Source organism: Fundulus heteroclitus, chromosome 14, assembly GCF_011125445.2.
Source record: "Fundulus heteroclitus isolate FHET01 chromosome 14, MU-UCD_Fhet_4.1, whole genome shotgun sequence".
Taxonomy (NCBI): Eukaryota; Metazoa; Chordata; class Actinopteri; order Cyprinodontiformes; family Fundulidae; genus Fundulus; species Fundulus heteroclitus.
In genome coordinates, this window is record NC_046374.1 from 4796154 (window position 1) to 4811379 (window position 15226).

At 40.1% G+C, this 15226-nt stretch overlaps 2 protein-coding genes across 3 annotated transcripts; one reads left to right on the forward strand and one right to left on the reverse strand.

The window, feature by feature from the left end:
* Positions 1 to 942: 942 nt before the first annotated feature.
* On the reverse strand, positions 943 to 5727 carry zgc:112271 (BolA family transcriptional regulator). Of its 2 annotated transcripts, XM_012850606.3 has the most exons (4): positions 5658 to 5727; positions 5432 to 5496; positions 4472 to 4569; positions 943 to 1151 (listed from the first exon to the last, which is right to left on the reverse strand). In XM_012850606.3, exons 2-4 carry the CDS (start codon positions 5492 to 5494, stop codon positions 1052 to 1054), a joined length of 261 nt encoding a protein of 86 aa, XP_012706060.1. In that variant the 5' UTR covers positions 5495 to 5496; positions 5658 to 5727; the 3' UTR covers positions 943 to 1051. The 2 variants fall into 2 exon arrangements, with proteins under 2 accessions (XP_012706060.1, XP_012706057.1); XM_012850603.3 differs by having other exon boundaries at positions 5432 to 5716.
* A 76-nt stretch (positions 5728 to 5803) lies between these two features.
* slx1b (SLX1 homolog B, structure-specific endonuclease subunit) lies at positions 5804 to 14072 on the forward strand. Its single transcript, XM_012850601.3, has 5 exons — positions 5804 to 6382; positions 6480 to 6531; positions 7096 to 7410; positions 12794 to 13009; positions 13106 to 14072. The coding sequence occupies exons 1-5, from the start codon at positions 6207 to 6209 to the stop codon at positions 13133 to 13135; spliced, it is 789 nt and encodes a 262-aa protein (XP_012706055.2). The 5' UTR covers positions 5804 to 6206; the 3' UTR covers positions 13136 to 14072.
* The last annotated feature ends 1154 nt before the right edge of the window (positions 14073 to 15226 follow it).

The window sequence follows — 15226 nt, forward strand, 5'->3', positions numbered from 1 at the left end:
AGCTCTGATTACCCCGTATGTACCTGGTCTGGTGTTCTGTTAACTGTGACATCATCCAGGGAAGACAGATCACCCACTACTACCATCTAATGTAGAACAGATTACTAGATCAATGTGTGCTTCTGTGTTTTTTTTGTCTCTCTTGTTGTGTCTCTGCTCTGTCTTCTCTAACCCCCAGTCGGTCGAGGCAGATGACCGTTCATACTGAGCCCGGTTCTGCCGGAGGTTTTCCTTCCCGTTAATGGGGAGTTTTTCTTCCCACTGTCGCTTCTTTTAGATTGTTTTCAAGATTTCACTTTTAGTTTTTAAATGCCTAGATGGCTTGTAACTTTTTTACCTTATCAAGCTTTTTCATCCATATATCCCCAGTAGATCACCAACATCTCAAGACAAAAAAGTTCAGAGTTGTTCCCGGGACTCAGCTTGTGAGCAGGGGAGACAGAGCTCTTAGCAGGAGCTCCGAGGCTCTGGAACAGTCTCCCTCTTTCTGTGAGCTCTGCTAGACCTTCAAATTATTTTAAATCTTTTAAAAACTCATCTTTTTAAATTGGCTTTTAATCCTGGAGAGAACAACCGTTAGGCCAGTCCTTGTTTCTTTGTGTTTATTGCCGATTTTATTGTTTATGTTGTGAACCGAGGATTTTACTACTTATTTTACTTTACTTTGTAAAGTGCCTTGAGATGATGTGTTGTGAATAGGCACTATATAAATAAAATTGAATTTCTTTTTATCATTCAAATGTAATTTTCATCTTTTATTCATCAGTACAGCACCTGGGTTGTCTTTTGGTTATTAAAACGCTTCATAAATTAATAAATACATTAGTCTGTGTGCAATTAAGCAACACAATGTGTTTCACTTAGCAATGGGGTTGCTGAAATAAACTTTTAAATACTTTTCTAATTATCTTTCACTTCAAAATAAAACCAAAGACAAGAAAAGACAGTGAAATGTTTTATTTTTGTCTCAGCATGACAGATGTAGTAAGTTGGAGCACTTTAACCTTTTCACATGTTACAAAGATGGCATGGCTACAGGTGGAAATGTGTGTCACTGCTGCTTTAGTTTGTCCCACTGCTCTGGTGTGAGGGTCTTCTGTTCAAATGCATGGATTTCCTTTAGTTCCTCTACGAGACATGTATTCACCATCCTGCAAACACACAGACAACATAGGTTCGTTATTTACAGAAAGAAAGGGTCAAAGTGAAGTAAGAGGCTGATATGTGTGTTTACAGCAGAGCTCAGCTTCAAAACCTGCAGCTCTTGGTCAAACTTTTTTTCCTCTATGTATTACAGAGTTCTCTGTAGAGTTATATATAGGTGAATCCCAGCAGCAGAATAACCTAGCTGATAAACAGATGGTGCAAAGTAAACACTTGATTTTGGTTTTCAGACAATGTTAGAGCTACCATTTGCTTTAGAAACAGACAGCAAGAATGAGTAAATGACTGGTAAATAATCTAACATTTTACATTACAGACCAATGGAAAAGAGGTTCCAGGGGCCTCAGAGTCTATTTTAGACTGTCTTATAATGCAGTTAAACATTTAACTGAACATTAGAAAGAAAGCTAATAACACATTAATCATGCTGGTAGCTCCCTGTGTAATTTAAAATCATAGATTTTGCCCTCTGATTTATCATAGCTTGACCTCTGATAAACTCATTTGTAATCCTGTTAATTTTGGTCTGTCAGCCCCAGAGATCTAAAACATCTTCAGATCTGCCTCCTCTTTTTCTTTTAGTGCCATTGTCTCTAAAACAATCACAGACTTCCAACTCCACCGGGAACAGGGCAAGCTTTTGGATTCGGTGTCAGAATCATTGGGATGGTGAGTAATGGTGCTTTCTAGCCCTTCTACTTATTTAAAATGATATACTCACAGGCAGCCAATCAGGCTTAAGCACAATACTGTATGTCGGACTAACTTGTTAGCGTCCACCACTCTGTGGATGTATTTACTTTTTCCAACAAGCTCAAATAAATGGAATCTTGCTGCTACAAGTAAGGCTCTATTACTTTACTATACAACTATTACTATAACCTGTTTAGGAGCAGTCAGCTTTCTTTCTTTGCTCAAAAACAGTCAGATCAGAAAACAGGTTGTCTTTCTACGTAATTCATATTCTCCAATCAGAGCACATCAAGCAAGAAGCCTTGCCCTCTCTACTCCCCTCCACCCAGCTGATACATCAGCCGGCTCATTTAAAGGAGTAACGCAAGCATGTGTGACTGCTCCACTAGAGCAGCAGCTACTAAAGGGGAGCTGTAATGACCAAAAATGCTCAAAAAGGAATGGACGTTTCAACTTACTCCTGAAGGTTGAGAAAATTAGAGTGGCTGAACTTCATTTATGGAGTACCACACAATTATAACCCCAATTTGAACCGTCATGAAGTTAGTTTTAGGTTGTATATGGGATATTCGTGCCTAGCGGCTTCTGCTTCCGGTTTGAGCCGACACAGGGAGCCGCCGCTCTGTTTGGTCGCTTGCTGCCAAAGCGTAAATATTTAATACCCAACCTAAAACTAAATTCACCGCGGTCCAATACGAGATGTTCACATGTTCAGCGCACTTTACGGAAGCTGTTCCCTGAATGTGGGGTTTAGAAAAAGCTAAACTATACAAGATGTTTTGAGTCATTTCCCAGTTTTGGGTCACATTTTTGATGTCTTTACTAAGTGCCTTAAGTTATTTGCTATGTAGAAAGTTATAAAAATAAGTTTTGACTGGTAGTGTAAATATTTTGTACAGCCACCTTTAGCTGCCATTCCAGCTACAAGTGGCTTTAGATAAATCTATATGAGCTCTCTACATCTGACCACTGGGATTTCTCTCCATTGTGCAAGGCTAAACCACTCCAACTCCTTCATGTTAGATGGTATTCACTGTGAACAGCAATCTTCAGGTCTGACCACGGATTCTGAATTGGAATGAGGTCTGGGCTTTGACTAGGCCATTCCAACACATTTGAATGTTTCCCCTTAAACAACTTGAGTGGTGCTTTAGCAGTATGCTGCAGCTCATCGTCCTGCTGGAAGTTGAACCTCCGTCCTAGTCTCAAATCACAGTCAGACTGACAGGTTTTGCACAAGAATATTCCTGGATTTAGCACCATCCATCCTCCCCTTGACTCAGACCAGTTTCCCAGTTCCTGCTTCTGAAAAACCTCTCCCCAAGCCATGATGCTGCCACCATCATCTTTCACTGTGGGGATAGTGTTCTTGGGGTGATGGGATGCATTGGGTTTGCACCAGAAACTGCATTCTCCTTGGTGACAGATGTGAAATTTTAGTCCTATGTGAACAGAGCACCTTCCTCCATACATTTGGCAAGTCAAGTTGCCAGCGTGCCTTTGGGCAAACTCAATATGTGCCTTCTTATTTTTAAAACTAAGTAATGGCTTTTTTCTGACTCTGGAGTGTATGGCTTATTGTGGTCTTCTGGTCTGGACAGATCCTCCAGTTTCTGCTGTGGACCTGTGCTGCTCCTTCAGGGTGACCTTGGATCTCTTTGCTGCCTCTCTGATTAATGCCCTCCTGGCCCGGTCTATAAATTCTGGTGGACGGCACTCTCTTGGCAGCTTTGTTGTGGTACCAGGTGCTTTCCATATGAAGATTATGGATGTGATGGTGCTCCAAACAACATCAAAGATCTGCACACTTTTTCTAACCACACCCTGACTTGTTCTTCTCAACAATTCTGCCCCTGACTTGTCTGGAGAGCTACTTGGACTTCATGGTGTGATGCCTTCCTGCTTAGTGCTGCTGCAGCCTCTGGGACCTTACAGAAAAGGTGTGTTTATACTGACAGATCTTGTGACACTTTGACTGCACACAGGACTTCATTTCACTAATTATGGGACATTTAAGGGTACTTGGTGGCAGCAGAACTTTTTTGGGGGCTTCATTGCAAAGGGGGTGTGGACATATGCGCAGGCTAATTTTCAGTTACTTTCAGTTTTTCTTTCCTTTTACTTTACCAGCTTAGAGTAGATTCAATGCAGATTCAATGCATAAAATATAATTAAAAACAGGTGGTGGGACTATATTATACTATACCACACTTCTGTTTGCTAGTTATCAGCTGTTTATTACACAAACATTTTCATTCTAGCATCAGAAGGGGATTGGTGGCTCGTGGTTAGAGAAGACTGCTTGTGTTCTGAGAAGGCTGCGAGTACCCAGTTGAATACCTCCATGGGTCCCTGAGCAAGACCCTTAAGCCCAGCTTGGTCCCCAGGCGCTGTAATAAAAAGCTGCCCACTGCTCTCTAAGGGATGGGTTAAATCTACAACAAATTTTGTTGGAATGTACAATTGTAATGACAATTAAAGATTTCTTTCTTTGATGATGTGCATGCAGAGAACTTAATTTGAAGCCTTCTACCATCTGGAAATCAGAAAACTGGTAAAACGTCCCAACAAATGACTGCAGATATTTTGTGACAACAGCTCCGGCGTATCATACCTGTGTCTCTGTAACAATGGTTTACCCTCAAACTGCGGTGACACCACCAGGACTTTATAGCTGGCTGCACATCTGTTCTGAGAGGTATCCTCGACATCCTGAAAAGCACAACACAAACACTTACTACACTTACTACTAGCACCAGTTGTTTGGTTCTCTTTTCAGTTGCTGCCCAATCAGAACAATGCTTTTCCAGAACAGTAATAGTACTGAAGCTCTGTGCTCCCCCTCCTCACTACTTTGTAAATAATGTTCAGATATTTGTATATGAAGCCCAGATTATACTTCTATAATCACTGACCAGCATCAAGTCATTTTAACATATGGCAGACTGAAGTAGTCTGTAATGGTTCCCGTCAAGAAACTTGCTATTGGTTGGTGCTGAGGGAATATGGAGAACTACTAATCGGGTCTCAATATCACCGAAGAAATAGCTGAGCCCAGACGGCACACGCATTAGTAGAGTTGAGTTTGTTGTTATTGGCAAAGTCTAAATACTATTAAAGACATCTATTTATTGCTCATATATGCCATTTAATAACAGGCATTGCATCCTGGAGGACTGGTATCAGTTTACCTGACCCATGGGCCAGACTAAGTCAGGTATGTTTACATTCAGGCACTCGATGAGAACTCAGGATCCCATTTCTCACTGGCACCAATTAAATTCTATGCCAAAGCACAGTGGAAGGCCAGCATAAGACAACTTCAGCCCAAATCACAGGCGGACTGATAGGTTCTAATATAATTAGAAATACTGGTCCATATTTCACATCCATATTCTGTAGCTAAAAACAAGTCTACAAGATCAAGTCTGAAAAATAACCAAATGGTTGCAGTGACCCAGCTCAAGCCACAACTACTGAGCTAACGTTGTGAATGACCAGTGAATGCGACCAAAGCCCACCAAGCAGTTTAGATAAACGTGCAATAATCATGTAAAAACCGGCAGAGACCTACCACATGCACTGCCCCGAGCTCCTTAGTTAGCTTATCCCGGATGTGATCTGCTGATACTGCCATGTCTATTTGAAACAATAAATACAGAAATACTGACCGTTGAGTCAAGCAAAATTGAGATATCTCTAAAATTGTTTTATTCCTGAACCAAGAAAACTGGAGAAAAGTGACGGCCCGGGACTTCCAGTTTACATATTCTGATTGTCAAAGTAATGTAGCGGCTTACAATAACTGAACGCTAACTGTGCTCTGCTGACTTCACCCGGAACGACGCGCAGTCGTTTACGTCATTGGGGTCCGAATCTATAGCCAATCAGTGGCCGTCTACGCTGTGACGTTTTATTTTTTAAAACAACGCATGATCTTAATAGGAGTCGGTATGGTCGGTACAGTGAATCTATATTTCTTTTAAGATTTAAAAACCAAAAAAATTATAATTATGTATATTGATATATAATTCTAATTATTAATCAGGATTTTGGTTACGTCAGTATGTATTAGTTATTTGTCAAAGTGTTATTTTTTTCTGTGCACAGAGCGGGTTGTTTATAGTTTATTTCATCAGGCACTTTAACGGTCCACTAAGCTAGAGGCTAACCAAGTAGAAGGAACTGATGCAGAAGCTAAACATATAACAATGCCATAAAATTGTATTAGCGTTAATTCTTTTCCCCTAATCTTTTTTTATATTATTTGACAGGTTTTAGGCTATACAGCTATGCATATTTTTGGGTGACGGTTGCCACTATCTCATACGGAGGTTAGTTAGGTTTCCATGATGGTAGTGGAGGTGGAAAGCTTCTTCGGTGTGTACATGCTTTACTGCACTAACCCAAAGTTTAAAGGCCGTATCTATATCGGCTTTACGGTGAACCCTGAGCGGCGGATTGGACAGCACAACGCCGGGAAGCACCGAGGGGGCGCCAAGAGAACCAGTGGCAAAGGGCCGTGGTAAATAGGCTGTTCTACTGCACTGTGCTTATATGGTAGGTACCATTCAGGATGGACCTTGGATCTAATCTGCATCTCTCATCTCTGTGTTGCCTAGGGAGATGGTTCTCATTATCCACGGGTTCCCCTCAGATATAGCTGCTCTAAGGGTGAGTATCAGAGACAAGCACAAGTATGTTAATGCATTTCAATGCAGGCTCTTAAAGCTCGCAGATAAAATCGGACCAAAACATAACTTATGTCTCATTGAATGCAATGATAGTGTGCTGGTTTTTATTGCACATCCTGACTAATATCCTTTCATTTGTTATGGTCAGATTGAAGATCATTAGTCACAATAAACTTCAACACACAGCAAAACAGACTTCAAAATAAACATTGAGCTTCTGGAGATGTCTCAACCCAGTTGAGAATTTAAAAATAATGAATAGAGGTTTATGCAAGGAAGCCAAACCAATGTATATGACCATTTTCGATGCAAAGAGCTGTCAGATGTCCATATAGAACTATGTCAGGAAGTTTTTGATTCATTAAAGTGGAATCTTGTATTGTCAGTTCACCTAAAAGAAGGATTAAGATGAATCTTTAAAAGCCTCATATTATTGTGACATGCTTGCCTGTGATGAGTGCATGTAAACCCATAGCTGGCACAGGTAGACCTCTAATATGCATCGGTAAAGAGAACGTGTGTTGTATTTGTTTTTCCCTGTCAGTTTGAGTGGGCGTGGCAGCACCCTCACTCTTCCAGGCGGCTTTCTCATGTCTCCCGACGTTCCAAAAAAGAAACAAGCCTGCAGTTTCACTGGCGCGTTGTCTCCAATATGCTAAGAGTAGCACCCTGGAACAGGCTGCCTCTGACGGCCCGCTGGCTCAGACAGGAGTATAGGATGGACTTTAACCCCTGCCTACAGCCACCCCTGCACATTCCTGTCGCCTTTGGGAGCGTGAGAGCCAAGAAGAAGCTGTCACTGCCATCTGCAGGAGAAGAAAGGATATCCATGTGTTTCCTTTGCAAGGGGATGGCAAAGGTAAGAGTTGTGAAGAAGCATAACTTCAGTACAGTAAACCATCTGTAAGGAGATGAGAATTATTTTGAGCAGAATTTATATATATATATATATATATATATATATATATATATATATATATATATATATATATATATATATATATATATATATATATATATATTATTTTTTTATTTATTTATCCTTTATTTAACCAGGTTATACCCATTGAGATTAAAAATCTCTTTTGCAACGGAGACCTGGCCAAGATAGGCATCAAAATTACATCACATCATTACATACGTACAAAGACACACACAAGAGAAGCCAAATATGCACTTACAATAAAATCTCATTTAAAACATTGACATGTGAGGGAGTCCAACTCAATGCATTTCAGCCCAAATCACACACACATATATATATATATGTGTGTGTATATATATATATATATATATATATATATATATATATATATATATATATATATATATATATATATATATGTATGTATATGTGTGTATGTGTGTGTATATATATGTATATGTGTATATATATATATATATATATATATATATATATATATATATATATATATATATATATATATATATATATATATATATATATTTATTTATTTATTTATTTATTTATTTATTTATTTATTAATCCTGCAGTAGCGTCTTCACAGGGTTTCCACCTGTAGGGAAATTGTTCCCAAGGATGCAAGAGACAGGTGGAGGTCCCAAATGTTATCTTCTGTTTAACAGATGTCTTCAAAATTTCCCATGATATCACGCAACAAATCGGCGTCTTTGAGATTTTTAAAAAAATAAATCAACAGTTGTGCCTTTATTTAACCCTGTTGTGAATTAACCAATCAGAGGCTTACAAAGCACTAACATCCTCATCTGGGATTTGTGAAAGTGCTTAAACCCGAATCAGAATCAAGTTTATTGCCAAGTAGGTTTGCACTTACCAGGAATTTGACTTGGTGTTGTTGGTGCAGACAAAATAAAATAAGATAGACTAGATATATATACAGAAGCTATATACACTCAGTAAACTGTGCGTTAATGTAACGCAGAAGCTTGTAAGTCCTGAACGGGGGAGAGAGACAGTGTCCAGAGTCACAGGCGGCTCTTGGACTTGTTCATAAGGCCGGTAGCAGATGGGAAAAAACTGTTCTTGTGGCGTGATGTTTTGGTCCTGATGGACCGCAGCCTCCTGCCAGAGGGAAGTGACTGAAATAGTCCATGACTGGGGTGCCAGGGATCAGCCACAATCTTCCCTGCACGCCGCAGAGTCCTGGAGGCGTACAGGTCCTGGAGAGATGGAAGATTGCAGCCAATTACCTTCTCTGCAGACCTGATGACACGCTGCAGTCTGCTCTGGTCCTTAGCGGTGGTACCAGCGTACCAGATGGTGATGGTAGGTGTCAGATAGGAAGTCTGTGATCCAACTGCAGGTGGAGTCAGGCACACTCAGCTGGGAGAGCGTCTCCTGAAGCAGAGCTGGGATGAGCTGAAATCCACAAACAGGATCCTGGCGTAGGGTCCTGCAGAGTCCAGGTGCTGGAGGATGTAGTGAAGGGCCAAGTTGACAGCGTCGTCTGCAGACCTGTTGGCTCTGTAGGCAAACTGTAGGGGTCCAGGAGGGGATCGGTGATTTCTTTAAGGTGTGAAAGCACAAGGCACTCAAAGGACTTCATAACCACAGAGGTCAGAGCGACGGGTCTAAAGTCATTAAGTCCTGTGGTCCTTGGCTTCTTGGGAACAGGGATGATGGAGGATTTGAAGCAGGCTGGCACATGACATGTCGCCAGTGAGGTGTTAAAAATGTCTGTGAACACTGGAGACAGCTGATCAGCACAGTGCTTCAAGGTGGATGGAGACACGGAGTCTGGTCCAGCAGCTTTCCTGGGGTTCTGTCTTCTGAAGAGTTTGTTAACATCTCTCTCATGAATGGAAAGAGTTGTCACTGAGGAGGAGGTGGAGGTGGTGGTCCTAAACAATAGGATCTGTAAACTTCTAAATTTGAACTAACTTTAAAAAAAGATCTCCAGTTATTCTTGAATTTGGTATTTGGAATAAATTTGGAAATCCTAACAGACCTAAAAAAGAAAAGTTTTCTCTGATTTAATTTACAGTTTCTCGATTGTTTACAAACATTTTCTGAAAGAAAATCTCATATTCTCAGAACTCTTCACACAAATAAAAAAACACAGACAGAATGGGCAAAATCCCTCAATTCTCCTGCAAAATCAAACTTTACATTCAAATCAATTCAATTCAATTTTATTTATATAGCGCCAAATCATGAAACATGTCATCTCAAGGCACTTTACAAAGTCAAGTTCAATCATATTATACAGATTGGGTCAGATTATACAGATTGGTCAAAAATGTCCTATATAAGGAAACCAGTTGATTGCATCAAAGTCCCGACAAGCAGCATTCACTCCTGGGGAACCGCAGAGCCACAGGGAGAGTCATCTGCATTGTACATGGCTTTGCTGCAATCCCTCATACTGAGCAAGCATGAAGCGACAGTGGGAAGAAAAACCACCCATTAACGGGAAGGAAAAACCTCCGGCAGAACCGGGCTCAGTATGAACGGTCATCTGCCTCGACCGACTGGGGTTACAGAAGACAGAGCAGAGACACAACAAGAGAAACAAAAAAGCACAGAAACACACATTGATCCAGTAATCTGTTCTACATTAGATGGTAGTAGCGGGTGAGCCGTCTTCTCTGGATGATGTCACAGTTAACAGAACGCCAGACCAGGTGTACCTACTATGAAGAAAAAGAGAGAGAGCAAAAAGTTAAAAGCTGAAATGACGACAGTCATTTCAATGTAATACAAAAAAAACTGGAGAACAGTAGAACTCAGTAGAGTGAGAAAATTAGACCCTGATGTCCTCCAGCAGCCTAGGCCTATAAACAATGTTATTTCTTCCCAAAATGGTATTTTGTTTTCAAATGAAACACACAAACCTTCATATGATTATACATTCATAAGAACCAGTTGAACACTGATGAGCTCAATGTAAAACACTATGATGAATGGAAAACACCATTCATTATAATGACTTAGGCCTTTTTTTGTTCAGTGTTACACTTACTACAGACAGTACATACATAAGTGTGTTGTAAAATATTTGACTATATTGGTTTTATACTCAGAACACACAAATACACATTCAGATAGGAAGCAAAACGTCTTCAGATTTTGAAAAAAAAAAGTCCAGTTGTTTAGTTTTTTACTTTCTTGGAATGACCATGACCTGGATGACTGAGAATCATCACCAGCACACAAATACACATTACAGTAACAAATATATTTTATTTGTCCCAACAAAAACAATGTACAGTGTTTTATCCCATTTCCAAACAACACAAAGTTGCACATACAAAACAGCAGAACAATTTACTGTACACAGTTAGAGCAAAAAAAAAAAAAAAAAAAAAAAACTCAACTACAACATGAAAAAAACAGAAAAAAAGCTACTATGCTGCATCGTGTCTTCTGTTGCGGTTCTGTTGCGGTCTGGTCACAGCACCTCATCCACATCACATGCAATGTTTTCCTGGACCAAGCAGCGGGGGAAATATGGCCTAGCATGGTGATTCCAGCCGTGAAAAGCATCAGCTGCTATATCTCCACATGCGTCCTCCATTGCTTGGAGAAGAGGTGGTATACGCATTTGTGGATTTCGGTCATACACTTTCCATCTCCAGGCAGAAAAAAATTCCTCAATAGGATTGAGGAATGGAGGATATGGAGGGAGATAAACAACTAAAAAGCCTGGGTGGGCAGTGAAGCAGTTATGAACCAGAGGAGCCCTGTGGAAACTTCCGTTGTCCTCAATGACAACGTACCTGAGCTGCTCTGGGCCGTCTACCTGATCTGGTGGAAGGAGTGTGTCGTGTAGGGTGTCCAGGAATGTGATCAGGTGGGCGGTGTTGCAGGGGCCAAAGCTAGCATGGTGATGGATGGTGGTGGGTAATCGCTGCACACATTGTGATGTTCCCTCCGCGCTGGCCAGGGACTTCAACAATGGCACGCTGGCCGATGACATTCCTTCCCCTCCCTCGTCTTTTTGTGAGGTTGAACCCAACGTCATCAGTGAAGATGAACTGGTGCTCCACTGCAGCCACCTCTAGCTCAAGGACTCTCTGAAACACACATTACAAAATCAGAAATAGACATGGAGTGGTCACTATTGTGAAGCACAATCATTGTGATTACAATATTGAAATATGTATAATTTACTGTATACAGTGTTGAGTATGTATCAGTTGTGGGACTCGCTCATAGTTATATCGCAATTCTTTGATTCTTTCTGAATTGCATTCAAATGGCACCCTGTAGACCTGCTTCATCCTGAGATGATTCCTGTGCAAGACACGGCCCAGTGTTGATAGGCTTACCCTATCAATATTTTGAAATATGTCATTGTTTTCTGTTATTTTTCTTTGTATTTGCTGTAGTCTTATGCCGTTGTTTTCTAGGACCGTGTTTACGATTTCAGTTTCCTGTTCAGAAGACAGAACACGTTTCCGACCACCTTGCGTTAGTAATCTTTCAGTTCTGCCAGACAAATAGTAACATACAAAGTAGGTATACATTTCATAAATACTTGAAACATACTTTACAATATTTTTACAGTCCTACAGAAGTCCACAGGCAATACTGTACTATTGTACTCATTGAGTACTGTATTGATATGCAGTACTGAAATTTTATAGTGCAAGTAGATTTCTTACCTATTCTCATTTCGGAAGGTCCGGATGATGGATGCTACAGTGTACCTGCTCAGAGTTGGCTGTACTCTTTGCCCAGCCTCCCTCATTGTTAGACCATGGTCGACCACATGATCAACCACAGTGGCTCGCATCTCATCAGGGATTACGGTCCTTGGCCTTCCTCGTCCTCCCTGTCCTCCTCCTCTTACTCTCACTCCTCTGGCTCTGCCTCTGTTTCCAATGTTGGCATCCATTGCCCCATTGAAGAGCTCACCTGTTGCCCTTTTATGCTAAAGCTCTGATTTCTAATTGGAAAATTGTGTGACAGGTGTTTGCCCCTGGGATGAGTCGGTGTGCATATTTGAAAGGCGGTGTGTTCCTTGTGAAATAGGATATTTTCTGCATGAAACTTGTGCCAAAGGCAGAGAATTGTGTGTAGTGTTTTGAAAACAGTGTGTTTTAGAACTGCAATTTGAGTGTAAAGCAGGAATAGTGCTTGTAGTTCAGCAGAATTGGTTCAGGGGTTTGGTGAATGAGTTACATGTTGTGGTCATTTTGTCTCAAGTACCAGAAAATGTGTGTCGACAATTGAGAAAAACTGTAAGATTGAAAAAAAAAAAAAAACGTAAATTTTTGCCCCTTCTCCTCCCCAGGTGTCAGAGATGCTGAGTTGTTTCCACCCGTCATGTGGGATGATCAGTCATTTAATCTGCCTGGCTAGATATTTCCTGAGGTCGGAGCCATCCCACCTCCTGCCTGTAGAGGGAAATTGTCCTTCCTGCCACCGCTCGGTGCTATGGGGAAGCCTCGTTCGTCATAAAAACGGCTGCTTTGGAGACCTCGAGGAAATCCATCCTTCTGCATCGCAGGTCAGATTGTTGCTTTAGAAAAAACCCTAAAGACGGTTTTTATTAGAGCTGAATGAAAGGCTTCTGCTCACTATCTTGTGTTTCTCCCTTCTACAGAGGCACTGGGCAGATGAACTGCAGATGTGAAGATGAGCAGGCTACAAATACACACTCAAAGTGATCGCCTCTCTTGGGCAATGCAGAGCAATATTTCAAAACTGTACATAAATGTTAGTATTTCATCATGAACTGCCCTTTTTAACTATGTATAGCAAAAATCATTAAATATTCCTCACTCAGGGTTTGAATATGTGCAGAATCAGGCATAGCTCCTTTTGTGATGCCATCCTTCCAAAATAAACATGAAACTTCCATTTATAGTTATACAGACCTTTTTAAAGGGTTGTTTGAAGCAACATAATTTTTTTGGTGTCTGTGAGATTATAGGTTGGGAATGTATTTATGAAGGCAGATGATGACATTGTGACACAATCTTGAAGAGAAAGGATTTACACAATTTTTAAATCCTTTCGCAACTTGGCAACACGTAGACAATATTAAATATTTAAACATATTTATGAATTTGTTTGCAGATCATAAATTCCTGCTTGCTGATGTAGAAAATTTTATTTTCAGAGTTTTGTTCATGAAGGCTGTGGGATCTTATTTATAATTGTAAACTGATATGGCAATGCTTTAAATTTCTTTTATCATGAAAATTTTAGAATGTCAACATTTATGCAGCCACCTTGTTGTGACCTGACTACCTCCCTTTGTCCACCTGTCCAATGTATCCACTAACCAAGACTTGAAACATGTTTTATAGCTGGAAAATATACAGTATTCTATCCTTTCTAAAAGAAGGTCTGCTTGTCTAAATAGGCAGATGCAAGCAGTAGGGATGTGCTGCTTTTTCCATCCTGGAGCTCTTTTACGCTCAACATCAACATATTAGCGCCATTAGACTAAGAATGCGGTGTTATTAAAGTTAATTTATGTGTAAAGGCAGACAGTCAGATAATTTAGCAATATACAGTGTAGAATAGATTAATTTACATGTGAATAAAGTGGAATTATAAGCGTTGTTTTCTGTGAAAAGTATGGTGCAATGACACTGTAAGGTACTTCTCACAAAAATAATCCAACATCTAAATATCAGGCTGGAGACCAATATTTACAGAGTTTTGATTTGTGTTTTGTTCATCTTGGTTAGCTCAAATGTTAAATAATTTTGTGTCCTCATATCGCATGTTACAGTAAGGGGCAAATCTTTCAGGTGATGAAACCAACAGTGAGAGAAAGTTATTTTCTGAGTTCTCAGGTCCTGATGAAGCTACATATATAAAAATATACATGGGTTTGAGTTCAGAACTGGAAACAGTTCTACGTTCTGTAATTGTTGTACAGTTCTGCGGCTCCTCTCACACATCCAGACAATATGTAAGGATAGATAGGTACCAGTAATGGAATAGGTAAAGTTCTAATGTGGGAGATGAGTACCACATGCTGCTTGTATGGGGTAGTTCCCCTAAACTATAGTATTTTATTTGGTTTGTTGTTGTGAACAGTTTGATTTTCATACTGCTGATACAAATACGCTATGCTCAAAATAGATGGATATGCAGCTCAGAACCTGTATCCTGGGTCGAGGAGAACGTTTACAGCTCAACACATTGAGGTCTGCGATACTTTGACAGTCCAGACTTCTTAGGTCGATGTGACTGAATTTGTTTATAAATTAAATATTTAGGTTCTTCCCAGACAAGGATTATCAAATAACTGGACTGTTATTTAACAAACCAATCAATTTCCCTACATTTACTCAAGAATTGTCTTTTCTTTTATCAGCATGCCCTGTAGCTCTTTTTTCTGGTGCATGACTTCTCTGAAGTGGGTAATGGAAATTCCATACAATGTTCGATGTGGTTAAAAAATATATTTGTCCTTAAAGGGGCCCTATTATGCTTCCTTTTAAACAAGTTAAATAGGTCTGTGGGCTATACCAAAGCTTTTTTACTTTTAATGGAACAGATTAATCCACATCCATTTGAATGTGGTTTTATTTTGGAGGGATTTGGGATTGAAGAGTAGAGCACTTGGCTAAACAGCAGATTTTTGCTTGTTTATATCAAATACTGTTGTAGATGAAAGGCATACCCTGATGAAGTTTGCTTATCGTGCGTCGTGAGCAAATTGGATTGGTAAAATTGCAGCATAAGAAGGCCATCAGATAAAGCT

Excerpts from the sequence above, each read along its gene's own strand:
- slx1b (XM_012850601.3), top strand. The coding sequence starts at position 6,207 with ATGATGGTAGTGGAGGTGGAAAGCTTCTTCGGTGTGTACATGCTTTAC. Across the intron at positions 6,383-6,479 it reads ACCAGTGGCAAAGGGCCGTG|GGAGATGGTTCTCATTATCC; the intron begins GTAAATAGGCTG and ends TGTGTTGCCTAG. Across the intron at positions 6,532-7,095 it reads CAGATATAGCTGCTCTAAGG|TTTGAGTGGGCGTGGCAGCA; the intron begins GTGAGTATCAGA and ends TTTCCCTGTCAG.
- zgc:112271 (XM_012850606.3), bottom strand. The coding sequence starts at position 5,494 with ATGGCAGTATCAGCAGATCACATCCGGGATAAGCTAACTAAGGAGCTC. Across the intron at positions 4,570-5,431 it reads AGCTCGGGGCAGTGCATGTG|GATGTCGAGGATACCTCTCA; the intron begins GTAGGTCTCTGC and ends TGTGCTTTTCAG. Across the intron at positions 1,152-4,471 it reads CCATTGTTACAGAGACACAG|GATGGTGAATACATGTCTCG; the intron begins GTATGATACGCC and ends GTGTGTTTGCAG.